Here is a 23,677-nt window from a genome sequence, read left to right on the forward strand (position 1 = left end):
TACTGTATATTTACTGTTTTCTTGTATAAAGAAAACAGAAATTTAAGAATTTACTTATAAATAGTAATTATATGTCATATATACATACATATGTAATGTACTGCAACTGAAATGCGATTCTATATTACAAAATATTGGCAGTCATTCTGGAACAAAAAAAAGGATACTTTAAATTTGTTTCCTAACTTTTTATGAAGGTTGTGAGGTCAGTCAAACTGACCAACCTAATACAGAAACAAATGGCATATAAAATCTAAAGCTTTTTTTTTAATCATTTGACATTTAGATTTTACTTATTGCACAAATGAAATTTGAAAATTTTTAGATGAAGAAAAGTATTTGCAATCTTACAATCCAAATTTCTTTGCTTGATGTATAGTCAAAATTCAGAAAAAAAATTCACAAGCAAGTCTTTAATTTAAAATCTTAATACTTAACTTAAAAACATGATATTTTGGATAAACCAAAGCCTTGTAATGTTTATTGACAATCTACCAAAGTGCATGAAGACACATGAACGTAAATAATTTATAGCACAACTACTCTAATGGTTACTTTGGTGGTTACATATAGAGGGCAATGCCCCTACCTATAGTTAAAGATGTAACAGAATGCACACTAGCTGTGAAAGGCAGCCCACCATCAAGATTTAAGCTCCTGGATTGTTCCAAGAGGACTAACCTGATTTGAATAGACCTGGATGTGTATGTTTAATTCACAAAAGTAAAAGTTCCTGGAACAAGTGCCTAATTTACAAGATGTGCAAGAAATGACCAAGGAATAGATAGAGTGGAACATGACCAAGTGATATATCAAGAGGAGAAGGAATGGGAACATTAAGCATGATGACATGTAGTGAGCACTTGTTCAGCATTGAAACATCAAAAATCTTGCCCTCTTCTAGAAATGTGTAAGAATTAGAGACAAAAGCATCAAAGAAGAAAGGTTTTGGGAGAGTAAGAGAATGCAGAAAGTAGTATGGGCACAGTCCAGTCTCCCTGATAATTCCTCAAGGTTACCCTTTTAAAAGAAGACAATGAACCTTCAAGAAAGAAAACCAAGTCCACAAGGTCCACTCTAGAGGAAATGCGAGTGTATGCCCCAAAGGAATGAGGGATTCACGGAAAATAAAATTCCCCAAAGTGTAAAGAGCCTCTCTTACAAGAAGGAACTGTCATTAACCTAATGACCAGATATTCTATTATTCTATAACTTATGGGTGAAGAAGAAAAGGCTGAAACAAGAGAGGAAGAAAATGCCCAAAGTAACAAACACTGAGTGAGTATAAGAAAGGACTTGGATCCTAAGATAATCCCCTTCTCCATCCAAGGAGTTATTGTAAATGAAAGAAGGTGTGAGAAAACATCTGAGAATGGGTGAATAGAAGTAACTAAACAAAGAGAGGAAATTACAGGCTCAGACAATGAATATGTCAAATGAAGGCTTTCAAGACAAAAAATTAAAAGGGGCTGAAGCTAAATCAAGAGAAAAAGCTAGGAAAGTGAAAACAAATGAAATGGTTATGCTCATACCTTTTTGAAATTAAACAATACTGGTTAATGAAATTTAACTCCTTCTAGAGTATACATGTCTGTTTAGGCTGTTAGACATTTTAAATTACTTTTCCTGTTTTTTATATTTTAAAATAAAACCGGAATAATTTTTTCAGTGCTAAGAATTTGTAAACATAAAGAACAACCACCATGAAAAATGATTATTCCTAAAATGTTATGATTTAATCTTAATTTCAAAAATCACATTTCATCTGATTTTGATATGTTCCAAGCATTATTTCTGTTAGTTTTAGTGCTGTTTATGGCAGAGCTTTATGAGATTACCACACTCTTTAACATTATCATCAAAATGCAGCATATTTTCAATCAAGCATATTAGTTTATTTCACATATTACAATATTCCTGCGATTGTGCCTAGTATCAAAACCATATACCACATTTGTTATCCATGAATATTTTAAACTCCACACAAAACATTTCATGCTACATTCTCAGAATTCTTCTTAAACATCTTCTGAATAATGGAAGTGGCCATTCATACTGACATGGAACAATTCCAGTGACATTTCTCTCAAAGTAGCTAAAGATGTGGAACCACCATAGCTGGGCAAAGTAATTTGTTGGTCCAGCAGTCTAAATTAAAACAAAACATTTTTACTATTGAATAAAAGAGATGAATACTAAGATACATTGAACAGCCACAAATATGACAGGTTAATATCATTAATATGGTAATGGCATCTCATCTCCATGTTACAACTTAAAACAATGAATGAAAGGTTTGTATCAAATAAGAGTTGGTGAAGAAATGCATACAACCTGCCTAGTAATTCTGGAAGGGGGGCTGTGTTTATATGAATAATGAGAATTTCATGACACTCAACATTCTGTAAAATTATCATGTAGTTATAGGACTGTACTCTTGTGATGAAAAGAAAAAGTGTACCTATGTTATACATAATGAAGATTTGAATACATACTTAAGTGTTCTTTAAAATATTTTCCTAATATCTGTTGATTTCTCCTACATAGGAGCCTCCACAAATGCACGTATTTAATAAATAATGCATTTCAAACCATATGTTTGCTGCTTTATCTGGGTTATGAGTTCACAATGTCTTTTTACTTTAATAAAAAAATGGTAAAGTATATCATTCACCGAAATAAAAATTTTTATACTTGGTAGTGGAAAACATGAAGCTTCTTACATATGAAGAAACTTGTAACAGATACCTGCATGGTAGCACATTCACAATATATTAATAACAATAAAATTTTGATGTTTAAATCTGATGCATCAAATGGTCGTCTTAAATTTTCTAGAGAGGTTGTTCTTTCAATTTCTTTTTTATATTAACTAAGCTATGACTTTCATGTAAATTTAAAATGTTTGAACTGAATACTTTGAGAAATCAAAAACTGGCTTCAATGTCTTGTTAACCCAAAAGTCTAAAACAGAATGTTGAGAATATTTTTATTCATGTGATATTTATGACCAATATTTATGATTTTTAACCTGTAGTATGCAGACATCTTTTGGGGATTATAAGAGAACTTTTCAAAAACAAAAAAAGAAAATAATTCTCTTATCCCTTAAAATTAGAGAGTAGTCTTGTGGAATTACCAAAGTATTCCACTAGCCTGCATTTAAAGTTTGCATATTGTTAACTCACCCTTGAATTATTTCTTCCAATTTGAATTTTTTAAATTAATAAACCTACTCTAAGTTTTAAATGCATTAATCAGTGATACAGAGAAAACCCACTTGTAGAAAAATATATATGTAAAAACAGCTCGTTTGGGTTGAGAAAATATTTTATGTAGAGGACCAAACAACGTTTCGACCTTACTCGGTCATTGTCAGGTTCATGAGCCGTTTTTACATATACATTTTAAATGCATTATATACATCAGGGATATGTCATCAGCTCAAAGGTCTTACTGACAGTATGTGGCATGAAAATATTAAGAATTACTAACAGACACTGCTGGCAAAAATCTTAAGGCCAATGAATAGAAAGAAAAAAAATATGCATTTTGCATTGTTAGACTCAACCATTTACTTGAGTAGAGCTTCGAAAGATGAAAATAAGAAAAGGGAAAATAAAAAAACTTTTTTAGCATTTAATAGGGAAAATGTGAACACTATGAAATTAGCCTAAATACTAGCTGGTCAAAAGTTTAAGACCATACTGACATGAAGCTTTAATCGGTAAACACATAATGAAATTTAGTCATTTGTGTTCAAGCATTAGAGTTGTCAACATCTCCCACTGAAATTTCCTGTATCACATTGGGTAAAAACATGGCAAAGACTAAAAAGTTGACAGAGTTTAAACGTGGCAGAATTGTTGAGCTGCAAAAGCAAGGTCTCTCTCAACTTGCCTTTGCTGGTAAGATTGGGTGTAGTAAAACTGCTGTTGCAAATTTCTTAAAAGACCCTAAGGGATACAGAATGGGAATTTCAAGTGGTTGGCCCAAGAAAATTTCGTCGGCATTGAGCAGAAGGATTCAATGGGCTGTCCAGCAAGACACCAGCCGATTGTAAAACCAGATTAAGGCCCTTATGGATGCAGAATGCAGCTCAAGAACAATAAGACGGCATCTACGAGAGAAAGGCTTTGAAAACCATAAACATCTTCAAAGGCCATGCCTCCTTCCACACCATGAAACAGCTCAGTTAAACTTTGCTGAGAAGCACCAAACATAGGATATAGAAAAGTGGATGAAGTTTTGTTCTCTGATGAGAAAACATTTAACCTGGATGGTCCAGATGGCTTCCAACATTACTGGCACGATAAGGATATGTCACCGAAGAAATTTTTTATACAACACAGTGAAGGAGGTTCCATCATGATCTGGGGGTGCTTTCTCCTTCCATGGAACAATAGAGCTTCAGGTTATACAGGGGAATCAAACAGCAGCTGGCTGCATTGGCATGTTGACGAGAGCATCCTTATTTCCTAAAGGCTCTTGCTTGTGTGCAAATGACTGGATCTTTCAGCAGGACAATGCTGCAGTCCACAATGCCTGCAGAACAAAGGAATTTTTCATGGTGAATAACGCGGCTCTTTTGGACCATCCAGCGTGTTCGCCCGAACTGAACCCCATTGAAAATGTTTGGGGTGGATGGCAAGGGAATTCTATAGAAATGGACGTCAATTCCAAACAGTGCATGATCTTCGTGAAGCCATCTTCACCACTTGGAATAACATTCCAGCCAGCCTTCTGCAAATGCTTATATTGAGCATACCAAAGCAAATGTTTGCCCTTATTTGCAATGACGGCCGTGCAACTCACTACTGAGACCTCTTGTTGGGCATTTCCTATCCTGTTTTGGATTTCCTTTGGTATAGTCTTAAACTTTTGACCAGCTAGTATTTAGGCTAATGTCACAGTGTTCACATTTTACCTACTAAATGCTAAAAAGTTTTGTATTTTTATTTTCCATTTTCTTATTTTCATCTTTCAAAGATCTACTCAAATAAGTGGTTGAGTCTAACAATGCAAAATGCATACTTTTTCTTTATGTTCATTGGCTTAAGATTAAGTGTATATAATTGCAATGTGATCTGTGATGCCATTTTCATTTTGTAGTTTTTTTTTCACCAAACATTCAAGAGATTTGTGTATCACTCCTCAAAAGTAAAATATTTTTAGAAACAAGTACTAGTGATTGTTGACTACCCTCAAGTACAGTACTATCTTTCTGTACTTCAAGCAACATAAAATCTCAACCAGTTCTGATGTCACACACACACACACACACACACACACACTTCAACATTCATAGCCTACTTGCATCGTCTTTGTATTTATTCACTGTACTAATGCAGCTGGCTAACTGTATGACAAAGTATTTTGTAGGATAGTGTATTTACAATATCAATAAATTAATGTATTTCTCTGAACAGGCAAGATGGTCAGACTGTACAAGTAGAGAGCTTGCAATTTACAAATTTTGACACTGAACCATGTGCATCAGTTCAGTTGCAGTTAAAATTAACCAAGCCATTTTTTTTTTTTTTAATCAACACTCTGCAGCTTTAAAAGTGAATGAAGAAGTCTTTCTCTTCATTTTGAGCAATGTACTTTTACAGACAGAAGTGAAATGACAAACATTTAAGGGTATAACCATCACTTACTTATGAAGAAGAGGTGAATCCTTGAACATGCACAGATTGAGAAGTATTTATGCAATTTATTTTCACAACAAACTGATAGTGGCATAAAGTTATTAATGAATTGTAGAACAACTTGTAGAACAGTGTTGTAGAACACTGATCCACAACAAACCATGGCAAACCCCACACAGTCATCATATTTCAAACCATCTCTTTAAATAGGAATGGAAGGATGGTTCAAAAGATGGTCAGCAAATAACAGACAGTATTTCAAATCAGGAGTGTCTGCTTTTCTCAGATGACTTAGACAAGTCACATTTGGGGACTGTAATAAGCCATGGTTGGATGGGCTGACCAGTGGATACATCAATGTTATCCAAGAACAGACCCAGTTCATTCAACCGTGCCTGAATATGAAGGCCAAAAGGAACAATAGCAGATCATCTGTTCTGAAAAAGTATGACCCACAAAGAAAGGAAAACACAACCATAAGTAGGATGCTTTGAGAAGGAACAAAGTGTTGAAGCATATAGCAAATATAGTTGCAAAAAGCAGAGGTGCAAAGAAAGTTGATGAGACTCTGAACTGGGGAAGTGTGGAAATCCCTGGTGCAGAGCAGAACTCCCCGGTGATGAACAGGGTCCAGCATCAATATATCTCTGGGGTCCTGGCAGAGCTATAGACCATTGATCCATTGTCTAGTTTCAATCAAATAAGAGCACAATATACCTTTAGCACAGAACATTGATCCACTCCCAAAGTGGTGGAAGAGAAGACAGAGAATGTTCAATGCTCTTCTACATTTGATCCATAGCTGCTTGATGTGTGCTATAAAGGTTAGCTTAGAGTCAAAAATAAGCCCCAAGAACTTTGTCTCAGAGACCACAGACAGCACAACTTCACTGATACAGAGTTCAGGATTAGGGTGAAGAATACCTTGTTAGCAAAAAAGTGCAGGCAAACAGTTTTAAAGTGAAAAAGTTAAAGCCATTTGCTATGGTCCACTTCAGTAAATGATTGAGGGCAGTCTGTAGCTGCTGCTCAATATACCTCATATTCAACGACTAATAGATGTGAAAGTCATGGACATAGAGCCTGTCTGCAACAGTAACAGGGAGTTGTTCAGTGATGGCATTAATCCTTATAATGAAAAGTGTGACACCCAAAACACAGCCCTAAGGAACTCCAAGTTCCTGTAGAAAAGAACAGGAAAGTGTCAAACCCACATGAACTTGGAATTGCCTGCCCATTAAATTTTGTTTTATAAAATGGGCAAATGGCCCCATAACCCACAAATATGGAGGTCTCACAAAATGCCATAACTCCATGTTGTATCATAAGCCTTCTCAATGTCGAAGAATATTGATACAAGATATTGTCATTTGAGAAAGGCCTCTCTGATTGACTTTTCAAGTCAAATCAAGTGGTCAATGATGGAGTGCTGTCATTGGAACCCACACTAAATGGGCGAGAGAAGGTTGTTTGATCTGAGAAACCAAACAAGACGAGCATTAACCATCCTGTCTGAGGTCTTACAGAGACAGCTCATCAAAGCAATTTGACGGCACTTTGAAAGAATCTTTGGATCTTTCTCAGGCTTGGAGAAAGGTAGAACAACAGCCTGGCACTAGGCATCAGGAAATACATTCTCCTGTAAGATGTGGTTAAAAATTATCAGGGGAATAGCAAGAGAAGCAGGAGATAGATGGTACAACATTTCAGAGTGTACATCATCAGGTCTGACCAACATAATGCCAGTTTGAGTTCCACCAGTGTAAACGGACGATTACAGTCATAGAGACAATTAGCTCGAAAGGAAAAAGGTGATCTGTCTGCCCAAGTCTTGTTGGCTAAGAAGGTGGAAGAAGAAGCAGAAGTGCTAGATACCCGACAAAAGCTTTCACCTAGCGGGCACTAAAATATTCTTTTTTCTTTTTATTATGGATCCTCTAAATAAAAACTAAAATAATAAAATAGTCCATATGTAAATTACCTTACAAGGTCTTGAAGATTCTGAACAGCAATCTTCAACATTGGTAACACCTGTACCTCATTTTCTGAAACTAAATTCTCTTTCAGATGAACCTTCAGGGCAGATGTCTCCCTTTTTCATTCAGAAGGGTCTAGAGGGACTTGCTGGTTCTCCAAAGTCAGTAAAGAAGTTTTGCTCAGGTGACATATTGGTGGAAACATCTACATCTCAACAGAGTGAACTCCTCTTGCATTCAAAGGTGATTGGGGATATACCTATTTAGGTTACTCAGGTGCTACTTTTAATTTGTCATGAGGAGTTATTGTTGAGAGGGATTTAAAAAAAATCCCCAAGTCAGAAATTCTCTCTGGTTTCTCCATTCAAGGAGTTTCTGCAGTGATGCATATCTCCACTCGCAAAGATGGAATTATGATGGCAACCAGTGTCCTCATTCTGACATTTACATCACCATGTCCACCTGCCACTACAAAGGCAGGTTATCTTATTGCAAGGTACAGCCATACATTCCAAACCCTCTCAGATGTTTTCAGTGTCAACGGTTCTGTCACTTTGAAGATATGTCATGGTTCCTATGAGTGTGAAATGGACCCTCATTACATCAGTTTCAATGGCTGTCATCTGTCCTACTTTTGTTCTTGCCCTAAATGATTGGAAGAAAAAGAGGTGCAGCATTTGAAAATAATTCACAACATTACTTTCCCCAAAGCTCAAAAGTTGCTGTCTACCACTTTGTTTCAGACGTATGCTGCTGCACTTTGTTCCACTACTACAGTGGAAGCACAGACAGATCTCTCTGTGCCTCCAAAAGAAAAGAATTGTTCTAAAACCAAGTGAAAAGTCTTTTGGCCTCCATGGTTAAAAAAGTTGATGAATAAAATTCAACACCTATCTCTGCCCCTAACGTACATTTCAGCAAGCTCTAAGATCCACTTCCTTTGATTTTGGGTATGGGCATTTCCTTGGGTATATCATCTTCTCCCACCCCAAGAATCAAAACAATCATTCGTTCACATCCTTGGTTGCTGGAATCCTCTTCCAACAGCAAAGACCTGCCCATGCGACCCAGGGGAGGATCCATGGAGGTCAACAGGCCTCCCTCAAATAAAGAAACAATAAGTGGTTGTAAACAGAAGGGCTCTCTACTGAATTTGCCTACACATAAATGAAAATGGCCACCTTGATACAATGGAACTGTTGAGGTTTACGTTCTAATCTGGATGACATTAAAGTACTGATTGCTTCCTACCATTCTGTATGTCTCTCCTTACAGGAAACATTTCTGAAACCTGCCGATACAGTCACCTTTTGGCAGTTTTTTTTGTTCAGAAATGACAGACTGTGTGATGGACAAGTGCATGGAGGGATGGCACTGTTGGTTAATCAGCATGTGACTGCCCTGTCTTTGCCACTGGACACTCCCTTGGAGGCCGTAGCCATCCGGGTTTCCTTGGTTCGTACCATCACCGTTTGTTCTCTCTACCTGTTGCCTGGAGAAACTTTTGATGATCAATTAGACCTTGATGCTCTCAATGAACAGTTCCTTTCTTCCTCTTTAATCCTAGGAGACTTTTATGGACATCATCCCCTTTGGAGAAGTGCTGATATTGCTGGGAGGAGGTCGCTCCATAGTGTATGCTCTCTGATCACAACCTTTCTCTTTTCAATACTGGTTCTTCTACTTGTTTTCATCCACCTAGTCAGTCCTTTACTGCTGTTGATCTCTCTCAATTTGCTCCCTTTCATTATTCTCCCACCTTTCATGGAGGGTTGACAGTAGTCCAGGAGGCAGTGATAATTTTCCTATAATTTTGAGAAAGACTGGCCATGGTCAATGCCACCCAACCCTCATGCCTCGATGGAAACTGGATCAAGCAAACTGGCACTCTTTCACTGCTCTCACAGAACTTGATCCTGCCATCAACAGATGACTACGTGGCAGCAGTAACTGACTGCATTTTACAAATAACTGCTCAAGGTATTCCTAAAACCTCAACACGTTTTTACAATATTCTAGTCCTTGATGGAATCCTACCTCCCACATGGTATGAAAGGCTCAAAAATGAGCCTGGCATACTTTTTGTAGATATCCCATATTCTCACACTGAATCTCTTTCCAACGGGCTCATGCACATGCTCAGTGGGTAAGATGTCAAAGCCAAAAGAACTCTTGGATTAAGTTCACAACCAGCATTTCTTCCACCTCCAGTTCCAAAGTCATATGGGACAACATTCGAAAGGTCAGTGGGCAATATAATTCTGTTTCCTTCTCGATCTTGCTCACTGATGACCAGGAAGTAGCTGATACCCTGGTTGACTCTACTCCATGTGGACCAGCCAAATGACCCTAGGGAAGCCACCCCAAGGCTGTCCATCTACAGGAATTGAAGGCCAAAGTGGTGTGTTAGGGTTGGACCCCTCAATCACTAGGATCCTCTCCTCTCCCCTTCAGGGGTCACCATGCACAGCAAACACGTGTGTGGATGTTTAGATCCCAGAAGAGATAAAGTGAAAAATCAAAACCTTCCCTGGGAGATCCCCTCACCATGTACAAGAATCCACACCGAGGAGATCAAATATCAAGTTATCCAAGTGGATGATCACAAAATGATCAGGTAATCACAAATGAAGAAGAGGGCAAAATCAATAAGTAGCAGTCATATGAAGAAATATCATACAAGGCATTCCACTGGAGACAAATCCCTGGAAGATGTTGAGAACTGCCTCCCAAATAAAAAAAAAACAGTAATGTAAGGATGCAAGATATGTAGATAGCAATTGCCCATTCTTGTCAAGACACTGTCAGGAAAAACAAGAGAACCATATAATAATGGAAATAAAATAAGACATTTGAAATGTCTCACTTGGTTAAACACAGTTGAGAAAGTGATCAATGCACACTAAGAAAGTTATGTAACTGGAAACAAGGCACAATAAAAAAGTAATTCAAAGGCAACAAGTTGACAACAGAGAAGCAAATTCCAAACCACATGGAGATAACGAAATAATAAAAGATTCGAACAAGACTGGAGACAAATGCTGTGTATCCTGAATCCAATAAAGAGAACAAATCCAGAAGATCAGTAGAATGATGATAAGAAAGGGGGCAACTTGAAAGAATAATTATGAGAAAGAACATGTACACCTTTAATGTTACTTGAAAATGAAGAAATCAGGAGAGTAAAAAAATGGGAAAACTAGGTACCAACAGGACCAGAGCCCAGCATCAGTTACAAAGAAGTAGCCTCCAGAAATAGGAAAGGAGTAGCCAAACACAACTCTTGAGGATGAGTGGTAGACTGAGAAACAATGAGTTGCAAAATCCAGAAATCAATACAAGATTGCAGACAAGAAACCAAGGACCAGGATTCCAAGAAGTTGGGAACACTCTCAAACAACAGGTCTGTCAGCAAATGAGTTAGACAAAAGGTCATGAATGCAAAATGAAGGAATATTGGCACCTGACTGAGGAGATCCCACAAATAAGAAACCAACTTAAAACAAATATAAGAGAGTAAAAAAAAAACTAAAAAACCCATAAAATATGTGTTCCCATCAAAACTACTGGGGTTATAAAGAAGAGCTTCAGAGAGGAAGTAAAGAGCAGAGACAGTGTAAAAGAAAAGGATAAAGATGGACAAAAATGAACAGATAGTTTGAAAGACAGTTAAAGAAGAAACAGCAGTACCTCAAGCAGGAAGAAAGGACAGAATAAATGAAAATAAAAAAACAAAAAATGTTCACAACCTGAGACCAAAGTAATCATAAAAAATGAGAAGAACAAAAGTACTGAACGAGATGTGGAGCATAAGGAATACATAAAATAAAACAAATTGTTATCATCATAAACAGGTTAAAAAAAAGAAGAATGTCACATTCATAATTCATGAGCATAGCAATTGGAAAAGAAGAAACTACCTAGTTCTCACCAAAGAGACAAGAGCCAGAAACAAAAGGAGGTGTGAGCAGAAAAGCTGGCCAAATCATGCACAAGCAAGGAAGGATCCACAAAAAGACAGGAGGGAACAAATTTCCTGATGCATGATAAGAGTGAACATTATTAGTGACAGTTTTAACACACCATGATTTATTACAACTCAACACAGTTGTGAAAATCAAGTCAACCACAGCATTAACAATACATTTATCATGAAATGAAGCATACGACCTTTTACAAGCAAGAATGTACATAAGAGTGAACTAAAAGCACAATGAGATGCCATTAAGCTATTTGTAGAAAATGCCTGAAAAGGAATGTCTGGTGTTGGGACTTTTTTTTATTATTATTATTGATATCTTAAATGGCATACATTATTGGAAGAAGTCTAAAATTCAATAGTGATGGATAAAAGAAATAAAAAACAACTGGGTAGATGGAACAAAGACAATAGCAATGTATCACTAAATAAAGAAAGGCACTCAATTAAGTCAACAATAAACTCAAAATTACAAGAAAAAATACATCCAAACACAAGCAATACCAGGGAAAGAATGAACCTATAATCATGTGTTAGTGTTGAAAGGGAAAAGCATTCATAAAAGACATGTCACTTTCAAATTGATAGCAGGTTTAATATTATGACAATTATATAATAGACTGGCACACTACATGTAGATGTGTGTAGCAGTGGGAATTTATTCAAGGCTTGTAACATGGCAATTGTGCACAAGGTAATAGCAATAAAGTTATATTTACAAATAAAGTAGTTTAATATTGACTTTTGTGCCAAGAAATAACATGAACTCTGACAGATGCATAACAACAGTTTCCTAACTTTACAAGACTATCAGACACCAGAATATCACAACCAGATGCAGAACATCAGTATTTCTAACTGTACAAGAGTCTATCGCATTCTATAATATCACAACCACATGTAATGCATAAATAATTTTCATAATTTTTATGTTCGTGTTTTAAATGAAAAATCTCAAACCCTAGTAACAAGGAATAAATTTAACAAGAATACAAGTATAGTAACTAACATACCAATCAACTTTTTAAAGGATGTAATGTTTTTCAATATAAAAGAACAGTTAACTACAGATTTGTTTGGTATCTAAACCAGAAGTAAGGTTTAATTTTTCTATTGCCAGGATGGTTTGAACATTCACACAAAAAATAAAATGAATGGTGATATCCAATAGCCAATATCCCTAGAAAAATTAATTGCAAAATAAATCTTTCCTTATTCGTATTCACCATAACAAGAAGTTGGAAGACTAGCATGGAATCATCAGCTAAGCATATGTGATACATATTATTTTGGACCATCAAAAGTAAAGTTTTGTTGTGGATATTTATTCAAAGCCACACAATGGCTATCTTACTAGTGGTCAGTATCCAATTCAGAAATAAAATGATATTTTTAATATAAATATAATTTAATTTAAATATAAATCTTCTTTTACATGACTTTACACACATTACAGCAACCAAAGTTCTTCACATAATTTAATTATGAATGTGGTTAACAGTATATGTACAGAATCACAAGTAGTTACAAGTAGTTTCACAATGAAGTGGAAAGAATAAAATGCTTGTTTTAGAACGTTTGTGCAAACTTTCACAAAAGCCTATTGGGACATAGCTTACTATAATTCTGAACTAATGTGCTAGAGGAACAGTAGATAAACAGCTCACACCTCTAATGCTTTGGCTGTTCTAACTGAAGAATAAGATTTGAATGTCATTCTTATAATGCAATCATGGTCTCAAAATGTGAAGTGTAATTTTATTTCAAACAACCATGAATCCTCACATTCACAGTATGTCATGCTAACCTCTAGACTATGCATTGTTTCTGTAGGTAAATGGTATGGTACGCAGGGATTTGTGGTGCAAGGTAACTTGGCTATTTACACTAACCATTACATCCAATCAAGCATTAAAAAAAATTGAAACAAAAGTAAAATATTGCAAAACAAAAACAAAAAGAATTTTTGTTTAGAAAATGAGACTAAAAATGAAATAGAATTAAAAAAGGACTAATTGTCAATGCCAGAGTTAAGCTATGAAATATGATGAAAATAATAGTTTCTAGTGTTATGAGCAATAGCATAAAAGTAAAATGTGGACAAGCGAGATGTGAGTGACACAAAGGCCACACATAAGCAGATCAGTCCCATCTAAGAAATTAACAAGTTATGAAACTGTGGCCATTGTAGAATTACTGTGTAAAACGGAAGGTCAAAGAGTAAGTTTTATCTGAAAAAAGATTAAGATGTTGCTCACTCCCAGTTGACTACCAACAGGTATGAAGCTTTGTCTTAGTGGCAGGTCTGAAGTCCCCAACATTGACATGTAGAGCTGTAACAATGCCAGAGCATACGAGTCTGGCTGTAGTGTCAGCCAACTCATTTCCATGAATACCAATATGGCTGAGAATCCAGAAAAACTAAAAAGAATGGCCAACAGAGAGAACAGAACCAGTAACTTCTGAATATCCAGAGGAACCAGGTGGGAACTCCATTAATCCTATAAAAACCAGTATACTTCTGTGCATGTCATAAAGTATTACCACACTGTATTCAAAATTTATTTAAACCAATTTACTGTTAATGTATTTTAATGAAATTGGAATATTATTTTCAAATATAATTCAAAGTTTTACATTATCCAAGTTATTATTCCATTATTTGGAAAGAAGCCTCTGAAACAAAGAATTAATTCTTCAGTTGTCTTATCACATGATATGTATAGTGAAAAACCTTAGGTCTGATTGCTTGTGTATCCAGCTCATCTTCAGTATGTCTACAACAGTCTAGACACTTTATATGCATACAAGGTCAAATTTCAGACATTAGTTTAGTTTTTTAACTTCTAGAATTGTTTGGAAATGGTTTTATCTCCCACCTGACTGCTAGCACCAGCTCCACATTTCAAAGTAATTGCTGGTAAGCAACAGTCTTATGTATACTTGAATGAGAAACTTATAACCAATAGGAAGAGCATATTTCACAGTTTGTCTCCAGAGTAGGTATAAAAATTATTTTTCAAATTTCCATTTACGTTCATTAGGTTATGAGTGTCCGTAGCACTTAGCTATTGTTTCTTGCTTTATATGTATTAGTTTGAATTCTATAAAGAAAGAAACTGTTTTCTGCCACAGTAAGAAAACATGAAAAACCTTTTCATATATTATGTACTGTGCACTAAAGTGTATCACCCAAATATTTCATGATGAAGTCAATGAGTGTTTTGTGATAATAATAATAATAATAATAAAAAAAAAAGCAAATTAAGCTTCTCATGGTCATTTGTTTGTTCATATGGTGTACTCATATCACGATATGAACAAACAATTCTTGAAGACATTAGTAATTTCTTAAGATAAAATACAGCTCAGTCCGAAATTAGTTTTCCTCCATACTTTAAAGGTAACAGCTTTATTCACAGAAAAGAAAAAGTCACATAAATGGTAAACACTCACCACCGTGACTTTTGATAACCCAAGTTTTGTGCTAAATTTACATGCTGCTATTCAATTAAGATAGCTTTTTCTCAATATTTCTTACATCCTGATAATTAATAGCCACTTTCACACAAACAGAAAAAACCAAGTAAATTATAACACTATTGCAAATAACATCTACTCAATTCTGTAAAAGCCATCAACATTGTTAAGTGTATGGAATACACAACATGTACAGAAACTGACAGAATTTGTTTGTTTCTTGGTAAGCACAAAGCCACACAATCTGTGTTGTGGTTACCACAAATATTTAAACCTGGTTTTTAGTATTATAAGCTTTCAGACTTACCTCTGTGCCACTGAGGGGAAAATTAACATAAAATGGAAACTTTAGCATTACAAGAGGTAATAACATTTTCTAAATTTCGATTTATTCTTATTTTTCAAAGGTGGAACTGTGAAAATTTGGTAAAATTGTTAACTAGAACTATTAGGAATAATGGTTAATTAATTAATTAATATTAAAATTTTTCAACAATTTAATAGATGACTTTTTCTCAAAGAACTACCAAAACAATTCTAATTCCTTTTATATCTTTAATGTAATATTAAAAATATTTTGTAATAACTTGCTATTTTTTCCATTTAACTTGAATATACAACTCAAGAGCTAAAGACTCTTACACATGGCACACTATTAAGAATTCTGTATAAAATATATTCATATTAGAAAAATTTACCTTTAGAAAGTGATTATTTGCTAAAGTATGGTAAATCCAAAAGACTCTTGATGTTACAAAATACGCCAATACCACATCTACTGTGTAATGTCCTCGAGACAATAACACCATAAAAATACCAGTAACACTAGCACACCAAAAAACCCAATGAAGAATCCAGCAACGTCGTGGAGTGTCTATAGAAACAAAGAATTAATTGATGTTCAAAATTAATGATTATCTTGACTTCCAGCAATTAAGAACTAAAACATGACTAAATTAATTAAATCAAAACACTAATTTACAGAAAATAAATGTCAGGTAATAAGAGATCAATTATTCTGACAAAATACAACATTTAGTACAACATGAAAACCTATGTTTTTTAACTGCTCCATTTAAATTATCAAACTTGATCCTAAAAAAAAATAGATTTTAGTTAATTTTAAGACAAAGCATAAACATTATCACTTTCACTAATTTAAGTCAGGTTCCATTTTAAGACCACATTAAAAAATGTTTCTTATATACACTTTTTTTCTCATTTAAATTTCTACCAATACAAGAAAAAAAAAACTGTATTATTAATGCAATATGGGAGATTCACATGAAATATTCTAGAAGCAAAAATAAATAAAATCAGCACAAAAAAAACTGAAATACAAAATTTTTATTCTTCACAAAAGTGGTTCCTACTGTTTTTGTGACACTTAAGTGTCACACAAGCAGATTCTCTGTTCAAACTATTAAAATTTGTGGCTCTTTGGGTAAAATAAGAGTACTAATTTGACTACAGAAGGCAAAAAGAATTTTGATTGTATCTCATTCCCAGTATGGCAAACCATACTTATCACATAGTACAAATCTTCAAACCACACCATAAAAGAGAGACAATAGCAGATGAAGTTATACTAACCCCTTAGACCTAAATAAACAGATGAATATTTTGGAGATTTGAGACAATCAGAGCATACAAATAGCATTTCATAGCTATATTCTCTATACTGCAAGGTAAATTAAATATTTTCATATTTTACATGCAGGTTTCGTATTGCAAAATGTGAAACTAATCAGATTGTATGCCACAACTGTGTTTTACTACTTTATCGAATGGTTAACATGCACTTGAATTTGCATATAACAACCTTAATGACCTCACTAGCTGTTTTTCCAAAGATGAAAAGATATTTTCTACCATTTTCTGTATAAATGGTTAAATTCTAAAATGTGGAAGTTACAGGAATATTATGCAAATTATGAGAATTTCTCTTTTTAAATGAGGACACTAACAATTGATTTTTGCTGCTTTATTATTTTTAACTTGTCTCAGAAAGCAAGGTGATGGTGTAACCAGTTTATAAAACCTTCTGGGTTAGGAGTTTCACTCACTGGTTGTGAAGTACTTACCACCAGAAGTTGATTTGCAGCTATATTCCATTCTTACTGAAAACAGCAATCAACTTTTGAATTAGAGTGCTTATTGACCACTAAATCTATTGCAAAGGGCCAGTAGGATGAGGTGTTTGGCTGATGTAGGTGTATGTACACTGCTCCATAGAAGCTATGTAGATTGGACAGCCATGTTTGGAACAACTACATTTTTGCAATAGGGAAAAGAGAAGAATGCATTTACCATTTTAACTGTAAAATGTGATACACATCCTATATCCAGAATATTATATTTTTCCTAGATAAGATCAGGTAATGAGCTGAGTAGCTGTGATGTAAAATTTTATGATGCTTGCTGGACTTCTGACAGTTAGTTGCAAATCTTCTCTTTGTTAACCTGAAGATAACCTAAAAAAGGTTGAAACGTTGTTTACTGCTTTATTAGTAAAAGTGTTAATACCAATACTAGCCATCCTGAAATATATTTATAAACACTTGTTTAGCTCAAACCAACATATTTAACCCTTTTCAGAAAAATCATGGGTCAAAGGTCATGTCATATTTGCTGATTCACATTCAAATTTTATTGAACTACTATGTTTGTGAACCTGACGATAACCGAAGAAGGTTGAAATGTTGTTCATTCCTCTACATAGTGCTTTCTCTACCCATTCCAGTTTGTTTTTATATACATAATTTATTGAACTACTATTTTATGAATTTATGCCAATAAGTTTGAAATCAACTTGTAGCTTATAATTCAGACTTTAATATCACATACAAGTTAATTCTTTAACTTCAAAATAAATATTGAAAGAACCCACCTAAACATAGATTTTAGTGAGTCAAGTAGTATGCTGATTGCAGCATTGGTTAAAATTAGGTGTTTGTGATGCCAAAATTCTAAGTCTATAGTTTTATAGAAACTCTCATTTTTGGAAATGATTCATTATATATGCTTATTTCTATATCTGACATGTGAATAACCAATCAAAAACTCAGAATGTCACTAGTGCTTTCTCAGCCATTATCAAACATAACAGCATCCTATCTTTCTTTTGGAGACAAACATCCACACTGGTAAGTTGAGTCTTTAGCCCATTTGAAATTTCATATTTAAACCCAAATACAAAATAGTTACAAAATCTTATAAATACTAATAATTTCTACATTCTTGATATAGTAAATTTATGATTTTCTGATTATTCAATTGTTTATACAAAAACCTACAAAAAAAAAAATTGTTTCAAATCCTGCATGTGCAAAATTTCTTAAAGTTTAGCAAGCTACAGCAACCAGCAACTGAATACAAAGGTCATAACTAGAACAGATAATTGTTTGCTTTACTTTATTTTCTACTCTATGTTTTACAAAACATAAGTTTAAGAACTTTTTTTTTACACATGCTAATAATGTATAATAACAGAAATGTGACTGTATTTGTATTTTACAAAATACTAGTCTACTAAAACACAGCCATGTCAGGTCACTTTGTAAAGATTAAAGATCAACTTTATTTATTGTATATGATAACATGCACATTCATTGCCTCATTGTAAGTTCTGTATTGTTAGCCAGGCCTGCATGAAAGGTCAACAATAATAAAAATTATGAATATATATATATATATAAAATGTACAATGTTATGAGATTTAAGCTACTGAGTCTAAATATTCAGGCTTTTGTTATAATTTGTAGTCCTTCTAGAATGAGAAAGGCATAGTTTGTATTTATTTCCTAATTTTTTATAATAGTTATGAGGTTGGTCAAAAGAACACATACAGATATTCATTAGTAAAAATAACAAAGTTTTTCTTAACAAATGTTTGAAAACTGTTTGCACATTATAAGGATTTTGCAAATGAAATTTGAAAATTTTCTGATGCATGTTAATATTTTAATCTTAAAATTTAAACTGTATTGTACATTGCCTATCCAACATGCAAAATTTAAAAAAGCATGAGAAAAGCACTGCTTAACAAACCTTAACACACAACAAAAAATATATTTTGCTTATGAAGACATTGTAAAGTTTAGTGACAATCTACCAAATATCATAAACATACACTTACTAATTTGAAAGTTATAGCATGAAAACTAATGAGCACAAAATAGTTAAGAGGTTGGTCCTAGGGAATGAGCTGTGTCGAAATAATTCATGTAACTAGTGATAATCCTCAAGCTTTTTATTTAAGCAAACTTTACTTTATTCAAGTAAACTGAAAATAACACATGTACTAAGCTTTACCCAATCATGACAAGTCACTAGTCAAAGGCCATGTCATCACATTTGTTGACTTGCATTCAAAATTTTATTGAACTGTTACTTTATGAATTTATGTCAATAAGTTTTGGTATCACATTATAGATTATAATTAAGATTTTATTATCAGATATAAGTTAATTCTTTATTTTGAAAGCAAATATTAAAAATGCACACCTAAATATCAAATTTTGTGTGTCACATGGTATGCTAAATGAATACAATGTCTATAGTTTTATATGAATTAAGAACTCAAATTACCAATATTGACAAGCTTAAACATAAAACAAGAACTTCCGAACTTTTCCTCATGTTCTATACACACACACACACATACACAGTGCCCTGCCCAACTTTTTCCATTTTTGGAAACACTTCCTTGTGTATACATACTTCTATGTAAGGTGAATAAACAATCAATAGATAACCATGTCTCTTCAGTGGCTTTCTTAGCCATTTTGAAATATTATGATATAAACATATTTTGATCCAAGATTTCAAGTTTAATCAGCTCATATTTCAAAAGTCAGTGGACTGTATGTCAAAACATGTGGACCTCCAAACTAAAGGTGAGGAGGCTCAGTGAATATCAGCTTCTTAGATGATCAATCTCTCAAGGAAGTAAAGCTGAAAATCTTTCTACAGAGTACCATGACATGAAGCCTGTGTAAATGTGCAAAAAGAGCATATAACACCTGAAGTGGTAATGTAGAGTTCATAATGCAAGGTGAATAACCAATCATTACTGGGTTGGCAGAAACAAAGAAAATGGTTTTGTAATGAAGTAATAAGTTCCTTAACTGGGTAGAAATATAAAATAATTCCACTTCAGAATAACTCAACAAGTTACAAATATCACTACTGTATAATACAGTGTAAATTAGTTGAAAAGTTAATACAAGATGCTGAAAAATAAAAAAATTAAAACATTTGAAGAGAGTACAAACTGAATGCTAGAATGCAAGTACTACCAAATGAGAAGTAACAGTTTGATAGAAACGAATAGAGGACGTCAAGTGTCAAGAGTATTTTACACACTTATTGGTCATGGATTGTTACAAGATGATTTGTATACGAGATGCAATGGAATCAGTCCATTCCACATGTAGAAGATTCCAGATTCTTGCATATAGAGGGCAGTACTGAAATGAGAATAGCTATTTATGTGAGAGAGTATCATATATCCCATCAGAATTTTGTCATATTTCTGCTTTTCATTATTTTCGTTGAATCATGTCTATACCTATCCAAGTTTTGCCTTCATCTAAACAATTTCTCACATAAAAACAAGAGAAATTACAGAAACTGAATATCCTCACACCACAGCTCCTTTTTGAGAGTACTTATGTTTATATTGGATAACTTTACATTTCACCTTCAAAAATTCAGAAAACTCTTCTCAGATCCAGAATGATCAATGAACAAAATCATTCTCTTTTGTGTGATAAAGATTCTCAACATTAATATACCCATAAAATCTTGGACAAATCCACATCACTTTGAATACATAATAACCCAAAATACCCTATCTCCCCTATCATAAAAAAAATGCTTTAAAGTTATTCAGAATTTGTATCTAGATCAAATTTGGGTTGAACTATAGCATACAAACTTCCTATCTTGTCTAAAAGTTTTGTATACATTCATCTATTAGTTTTTGAGTTACACATGTAGAAACAGAAACAAACATATGGACCAATTCCAATACCTTTGCTCCCACCACAGGAGAGAGCAAAGATAATAATGTCTGGAAAAATGTCTATCGTATGCAACTAAAAAAAAAACAGGCAAAAAGTGTATACCATTAAGAGAAGAGCAAAAGGTTTTCTCTATACTAATCCTTTTCAATAACCGTATAGTAAAGTTTTGTGTTTTTTTCAAGGTGTTCAGATTCCTTCAGTTTCAAAGAGGCATTTTGCAAGTGGTGGGTTGTCTATAAATAAGCCTTACATATCAATTTTGGTTTGGGATAAACATCAATTCACCAACTGACAAATACAGTTCACATTATAAAAACTGTATTCAATTAATATGCTGATTTGAATGGGAAATCAATAAATACTATATCTGTTGTATCCCAGTTGGTATGGATTGAAAGGCTTCATTGACATTAGATACAGAAGATACTGTAAGACTGGGATATTTTTATAGATTCTTCTATCACTGAGAAATCCATAATCAAAGAAATATCACATCAAGCCAACTAAACAGTACTGCTATTTTGTTTTGGGCTCAGCAAATTTCCCTCCCACATCATTTTCCTCACTAAATAGATGGCCAAGTTGACAATAGGAATGAAAGACATCTGCTAAATGGTAACTGATTCTTATTTATGTACTGTTCTTGAGGTAACATAGCTTTTGTATTTATATCATGGTCTTTGGAAAGATCTGCACTCCAATGTTGTTTATTTTATAAAGAATGTATCCTGAGCTACTTAATATAACTTTTGAAGAGTCTTAGTATTCTTCCACAATTATTTATATTACTAATTGTACCAGTTTCATGCATCCTTTTCAGTCATACATATATCTACTATTGAAACATTTGTCCAGCCCAAATTTTAATCCTATGCTCTTGTAATACAATATTTATATCCTGAAAGCCACAAAATGAATTCACATTACTACTGCATATAGTAAAATACCCTGTGCTCTTATAAGTTTCATACTGATGAGGCACTTTCACATTTGCTGGAATGAAACCAATCATGGCATAAGCTATCAGCTAATGACTGTACTCTGGTGCTGTTAATTTTCAGAAACAAGAAAGAGTTGGTACTTTCAAAGAATTTGCCTTTTACATAATATCATAGGTAAGTTTTATTGTATCTGATGTTTCACAAGTGTAAAAGTTTGATTTCAATACATTATGTTGGGTTACAAATTAAATTTCTAATTGTCATTAGATTTAAAACAAAGGATGGCCAACTACATCCCACTGAAGAAAAGGAAGGTGACAAACAATGTTATAATATTTTATATAATTATATATAAACATAGATTCCTCTTCACCCACTTTTTGAAAATTTCTGTACAGGTTTCTATAATTAACTATAACTTATAGATATAATGGGTCTATCCAACCTTTGATTGCTTTAAGGTAGTTACATGGTTAGGGTAACTAATTCAAATGTTTTTTTATGAAGGCAACCAGTGTGCTCTTATAAACTAGAGATAAGCCTTAGTTACAAACATATTATTTATATTAAAAAAATATATGTTAAAAACTTGGATTTTAAGTTTCTTAAAATAGAACTAGTCAGATGATGTGGATAACATAACACTTTGAAGCTCAGAATTAAATATAATACTCAAATTTTGTCATGGTGATGATTTAATAAACTTTTATCTTTTCCAGCAGTCATTTATGCAGGTAACTGAACTGAAATTAAACGTTTTTTTATTAACTTCATTTTTAGTGATTAACATGCAATATCAGTCAATAATGTGCTGTTTCTAACCATGATACTTCCTATTTCAGTTTATTCATAAGCAAGTCAATATTATTTAAATATTGCTAAGTAGAACCAGAAACAAAATTTTCATTAAGGTCTTGTAACTCACCTGTTAGTTTTTACACATATCTTAGAATAAAACTCTTCTCTGCTGTTAATTTACATTTTATACACTTCTAAGACACCATAATGTGCAACTATAGCCCAGACAGTAATATCAGCAATTTATGACAAGAACTATAAAAACGTTAGGTGTAATGTTAACGTTAAGAGCTTTGCAAACAACAACTTTTTAAACCTATTATATTATCATAAAGTATAATATTTGAAACACAACAAATAATTATTTTTTAAGATAACATTTTGCATGAAAAGACCGGGTTATTATTGACTAAAAACATTTCTTAATGACACACCTCTTTTACATAATTAGTAATAAAAATGGTTACATGTATTAATCTAGAAGATGTAATAATTTACTTACTTTCTTGACAATAAACACAGTTCATATTACACTGTTTGGCATTCACTTTAGTAGTTTATTTTAGCATTATTCTCACCAGTATCCTTGCATACATATTGTGAAGTAATTACTTAAAAGTAATGGATAAAACTTACATTCATTCATTACAAGGAAGGTCATGGTCAAAATTACTGTATGACCACTGTAAATATAATCCCCACAAAATGTATGTTGACCATTAATGGATAGTCCAAGCCCACTCAGTAAGTGAAGAACACGCTTTACAATCAAGATAGGAGTTGTGTTATTTTCCTACAAAGAAGAAAACTAAATTACATAAAT

At 33.5% G+C, this 23,677-nt stretch overlaps 1 protein-coding gene across 1 annotated transcript in view; it reads right to left on the reverse strand.

Moving 5' to 3' along the window:
- Positions 1-1,873: 1,873 nt before the first annotated feature.
- LOC143252938 (phosphatidylcholine:ceramide cholinephosphotransferase 1-like) overlaps positions 1,874-23,677 on the reverse strand; it is a 56,138-nt gene continuing 34,334 nt past the window's right edge. The window contains exons 4-6 of the mRNA XM_076505836.1: positions 23,491-23,647; positions 15,785-15,960; positions 1,874-2,148 (exon numbers count right to left, since the gene is read on the reverse strand). Of these exons, the coding sequence (XP_076361951.1) occupies positions 1,999-2,148; positions 15,785-15,960; positions 23,491-23,647 (483 nt within the window). The 3' untranslated portion in view covers positions 1,874-1,998. The remainder of the gene's footprint in view (positions 2,149-15,784; positions 15,961-23,490; positions 23,648-23,677) is intronic.

The sequence above is a fragment of the Tachypleus tridentatus genome, chromosome 6 (assembly GCF_004210375.1).
Source record: "Tachypleus tridentatus isolate NWPU-2018 chromosome 6, ASM421037v1, whole genome shotgun sequence".
NCBI classification, from domain to species: Eukaryota; Metazoa; Arthropoda; class Merostomata; order Xiphosura; family Limulidae; genus Tachypleus; species Tachypleus tridentatus.